Below are 4812 nucleotides of genomic sequence, written 5' to 3'. Positions count from 1 at the left end.
ACCTTTTCAACTTCACATGGAAACATCGAGCTTTTGTTTACGATTGATAATTTGACAGTCGTTGTGAAATTTAGCAGTCTTCTGAGATATGGAAAATAACTCGCTTAAGGAGCAACCCGTAGAAAACACAGGTTTCTTAACGTAATTTATTATTGAGAAATCAAGCCGGGTAATTTATTATCCTAATCTTTATTACAGATGTCAATCAGGACGAGTTGATACTTCAACAACAGAGACGTATCGAGAAGGAGGTTAATATACCCTTTATTATGTTATGTTTAAAATGTATCTTTGAAGACGTATTAGTTCTATTTAATTCATTTGATTGGAAATAAAATTTATTATATATTCAAATTAGCCTTATAGAAGTATTTTTTTTATTTTGTGAGAGCTTAATGTGAAATAAAGATTATTTTATTAATTACAATTTATTACTTGATAAAACAACTATATTCAAGCAATTATATTTTATTGTTTTTAATAGTATCACTTCGTAAATAATAATTTGATAAATTGTGAATGTTTTCTTTTGAATGAATACTAAAACTTCCATAAGATTTTTATTTTTTAATATCTATCTTCTACATTTCAGATTTCGGAATCTATAGCATTAGTTGGCGAAAAGGAACCACTGAAAAGCTTAGAACAAGAATATGCGGAAGATGATGTATATCTTTCAAAGGCAAAAGCCTTGGCTCAAAAATATTCTTACATTAGGAGAACTAGACCAGATGGCAATTGTTTCTTTAGAGCATTTAGTTATGCTTATTTGGAGAAATTAATTGGGAACAAAGATGAATACGATAAGTTTCGTGATTTAGCTTTAAAAAGCAAGGATAGCCTTGTAGCTTTAGGTTTTCCCCAATTTACAGTTGAAGACTTTCATGATACGGTAAGACTCTACTCTTTTAATTTTAAATCATTTTATTTACATGTATTAACTTTTAAACATAAATTATGAAATTGTTATATTTTTCGAAAATATATATATTATTATATAATATACAAGATTTTCATAGCCTGCACAATATATATAAATGTGTGTATATGATGTTTGTATTAGCTAGTATGATGGCACAGCAGAATTTATTGTGAGGAAATGAGTTGTTTTCATGAATTTTTGTTACAGTTTATGGAAGTTATTGACAAAGTAGGTGGTGACACAGAGTCCAGTCATATGGAATTACATAAATTGTTCAATGAACAAGGTTATTCTGATTATGTTGTTGTGTATCTTAGATTAATTACATCTGGTCAGTTACAGCGTGATGCTGATTTTTACCAACATTTTATTGAGGGGGAACGTACTATTTCAGAATTTTGCCATCAGGTTCGTATCTGATATTAACATTCCATAAATCTTTATATTGATATTTATTCTAGTATCTCTTTTTTATATTTATATCATGGTCACTATTCTATTCACTATCACTATTCTATTTTTTTTAGTGTTGAATTTTTTATATTTATTCTAATGTATTTATTATATTTTTTTTTTGCTAGGAGGTCGAACCAATGTATAAGGAATCTGACCATATTCACATTATAGCAATGAGTAGTGCCCTAGGAACTGGTGTTAGAGTTCGTTACATGGACAGAGGTGCAGGAACTGAAGTAACTGCCCATGACTTTCCTGAAGGTGCTATACCAGCTGTGCACTTATTATATCGTCCTGGTCATTATGATATTCTTTATCCTTGATGAATCTGACGTTACATCGATTTTTTAAATATGATATAAAACGATTTCTAAAATGGCCAGATCTAAACTTTAACTCTATTTTCAAAAATATTTTAATTAATACAATGTATTATCTTCAATTTGAAAACAAGAAACAGATTTTGTGTACACATTTTAGAAACTCTTAAGTGCGTTTACGTATGAGTTTGTCGATATATCATAATGTTTATAATTATTTTTAATTTAAAGGCTAATTGTCTGGAATAAATATCAAAGAAACTGATATATTGTGTTCTTTAATTTCTACTCCTTGTTTCCTTTCTTGTATTTAAATATTTACATAATTATTTCCCTATTTAAATATTTATATAAATAATGTTTAACATTATACTTGAACAAATTCAAGCATCTAAGAAAAAACAAATACTGAAGTATAATCTTTAAAAAAATATTTTAATTTCATATTCCTTCCATATAGAATAAGTCATATTTTTATTTATATATATAAATTAATATTTCGAATAATAAATGCAACACATATTCTTTCTTAATCTACAAATCACAGAAATTAAATTTCATTCATATTTTCTAGTCTTCATATACTTGATAACAAAAAAAAATAAGAGAAAAACAATGTTACATAAATAATTTTCAAATTATATCACAAATTTAGAAAAATGTATGTTCTTAAAATTAATAATCAATCCTGCAATATAACATTTGCATAAATATTGTTTATATAAATATATGTATCCTGCAGATATTCATTGCATAAAACTCTTATGTACAACATAAAATATATGTATATCCTACATTATCGTTGCATAGATCGTACTTGCTCAGTAACTTCTTCTAACATTGCCGAACTTTTATCAATCGCATCCATTTGATATTCCAAATGAGTAGCAATGAGTGCAAGTTTCTTCAAATTGGATTCTATCATTTCTAATCCATGCTCCTGTTGTGCAAAATTCCTTGCTGCATGCGTCAAAATCTATTAAGACAACAAGATATATTTAGACAGAATTATAACAATATCAATCAATTTTTCTAAAAGCTAATTAGAAAAATAAAATATTACTTCATTACTTCTGGAACCTCGTTGTATCTGCCTGGCAAGTGAAGCAATATTGTTGACATTAACTTGCACTCTATCTGCCAATCTCATCTTCGACTCAATAAACAAACTACGTGCGCTTGTACTGGATGCTGAAGCCATATTGTACTGTTTTTCATTAATTGTTGGATAAGCCTTGCTCTTAATATTATCCAGGATAGACTGTTGTGTTTTGTTTATTGTATTTTTATGAGAGATTATTTCATTATCTGAAAACATTATGTTACAATTGAAAGCAATGTTCTTTGTAATTTACATCTTATCTCTAATATTACCTTAAAGATATCTTTTTTTATACATGTACACTTTTATGCATTTGATATTTAGATGTGTTGCATCTAAAAGAATGAATCGATCTTTACACACCAACGTTATAAATGATTACAAATGCCTTGCAACGAATTTGACATGCAACTGACTGTTGCTGATTGTTCTTTGCAATTGCACGTTTTTAAAAAGATAAAGGAAAAAGAAAAAAATTTGGTTATTAAAAGACTGTTTTTTATTCTTGCACTCTCTAAACTAATGTACATACACGGTGCAATAAGTTGAAGTGAAACAAATGTATATTTGTTTCACTTCAACTTATTGCACCGTGTGTACCAGTTCAGAGAGTGTAGAAATAAAAAAAACAGATTTAAATCAGTTTCACACTGACAAGCTAATTCTTAACCAATTTATTCATTATTATCTTTTTTCAATTCTAGAATTAGAAAAAGATGAGAAATAAGTTAAACCTCGGTTAAATTAAGCGTGAATTGTGAAACTGGGTCTTAAAGAAAAATTTTAGAGATTTGTTCGCGTCGTATGCGCCAATGCTTTTACTATAACTCCTAATCATTGCTAATCACTTCACGCGCTTATTGGAGTAAGTAGTTATAGCTCCCGCATACTAGACGCGGAAAAATATGACGTGTAGCCAATAAACTTACAGCTCCTAACATGTTCATTGGCTCCCGCGTCGCATTTTATCAAGTGGCAAGCGTATCTACGTCCAGGGTATCAATCATGAAATTTTATCTCTAGGGTTACGTTCCAAAACTTCCTTTTCAAGGAAGCTTTCACTTTATACGCTATAGTATACATTACGTGTACTGTATATTTCGAGTAAATTTTCCTAGAATGGAAAGTGAAAAGTGAAAATTATAACTATTGAAGTTAATAGAGAAATTTTTCATTTTTTACTTTTCATCTTCAAGAAAAAAAGTTTCATGATTGATACTCCAGTCAACGAGTCAATAGGTTTGTTCGCGTCGTAAGCTCCAACATGCTCCAACAGCTCCTACTCACTCTATCAAGTTGGAATGAGTAAGAGCTATGGTAGGAGCACAATTACAACATGTTGGAGCATGCGTCGCATGCGACTCGAATAAATTTTTGTTTGTTAAATGCTTAAAACCGCTACACATGAAAGTATCTAAAGTGCAAATGTATAATAAAATATATTTTGATTGATAAAATACAATAACAATTCCTCTAGAAGTAAAATAATATCAATATATTAGACTTTCTACCATTCGAGACGTTTATCTTAGGTTTTTTATCATTAAATAATTTCATACACAGTAGTCTTTACTCCATACAAGTACTGACAAGTGTAGCATAGTGCAAATGGAATTGGCGTTTTATTACCTATTTTAACCTAGTATTCACCACGTGAGAAAAATAGTTTTAAAAGTTATTTATATTACATATTATATTAAAAGCATATTTATTACATATTTTTTTTTAAGATTGCAAGATATATTTTATTGTCTACGAAGTATATCTGAACCAGGTAATGTTACCAATATGTCTATTATTTAACAAGCAATTACAAATAAAGGAGGATATTTAATTTTTAAGAGCTAGTACTTACCTATTGAAATCTATATAAAGACTATTAAATATTCGCTTACGTTTATGAAAATCTATGAAATGACTTGAATATTCCGCGTTAAAATTATGATATCTGCTCAAAAACTAAGTTACTTTGTCCTTAATGTTATGATTTGGTATAAAATAATTTAATAAAT

At 28.4% G+C, this 4812-nt stretch overlaps 3 protein-coding genes across 4 annotated transcripts in view; 2 read left to right on the top strand and 1 right to left on the bottom strand.

Moving 5' to 3' along the window:
- On the top strand, positions 1-1791 carry LOC108694648 (ubiquitin thioesterase otubain-like). Its single transcript, XM_018204253.1, has 5 exons — positions 1-131; positions 199-251; positions 593-892; positions 1130-1330; positions 1504-1791. The coding sequence occupies exons 1-5, from the start codon at positions 89-91 to the stop codon at positions 1699-1701; spliced, it is 795 nt and encodes a 264-aa protein (XP_018059742.1). The 5' UTR covers positions 1-88; the 3' UTR covers positions 1702-1791.
- Positions 1792-2372: 581 nt separating this feature from the next.
- LOC108694652 (UPF0693 protein C10orf32 homolog) lies at positions 2373-3631 on the bottom strand. 2 transcript variants are annotated; one of them, XM_018204259.1, is made up of 4 exons: positions 3535-3631; positions 3073-3135; positions 2762-3006; positions 2373-2674 (listed from the first exon to the last, which is right to left on the bottom strand). In XM_018204259.1, the coding sequence occupies exons 3-4, from the start codon at positions 2897-2899 to the stop codon at positions 2495-2497; spliced, it is 318 nt and encodes a 105-aa protein (XP_018059748.1). In that variant the 5' UTR covers positions 2900-3006; positions 3073-3135; positions 3535-3631; the 3' UTR covers positions 2373-2494. The 2 variants fall into 2 exon arrangements, with proteins under 2 accessions (XP_018059748.1, XP_018059747.1); XM_018204258.1 differs by lacking the exon at positions 3535-3631 and having other exon boundaries at positions 3073-3244.
- Positions 3632-4501: 870 nt separating this feature from the next.
- Positions 4502-4812, top strand: part of LOC108694605 (uncharacterized protein MAL13P1.304-like) — a 3483-nt gene continuing 3172 nt past the window's right edge. The window contains exon 1 of the mRNA XM_018204184.1: positions 4502-4574. The gene's annotated coding sequence lies outside the window, so the exon portion shown is untranslated. The remainder of the gene's footprint in view (positions 4575-4812) is intronic.

This window comes from Atta colombica, unplaced genomic scaffold (genome assembly GCF_001594045.1).
Source record: "Atta colombica isolate Treedump-2 unplaced genomic scaffold, Acol1.0 scaffold121, whole genome shotgun sequence".
Taxonomy (NCBI): Eukaryota; Metazoa; Arthropoda; class Insecta; order Hymenoptera; family Formicidae; genus Atta; species Atta colombica.
The sequence above is the reverse complement of the archived record's forward strand: the minus strand, read 5'-3'. Positions and strand labels throughout refer to the sequence as shown.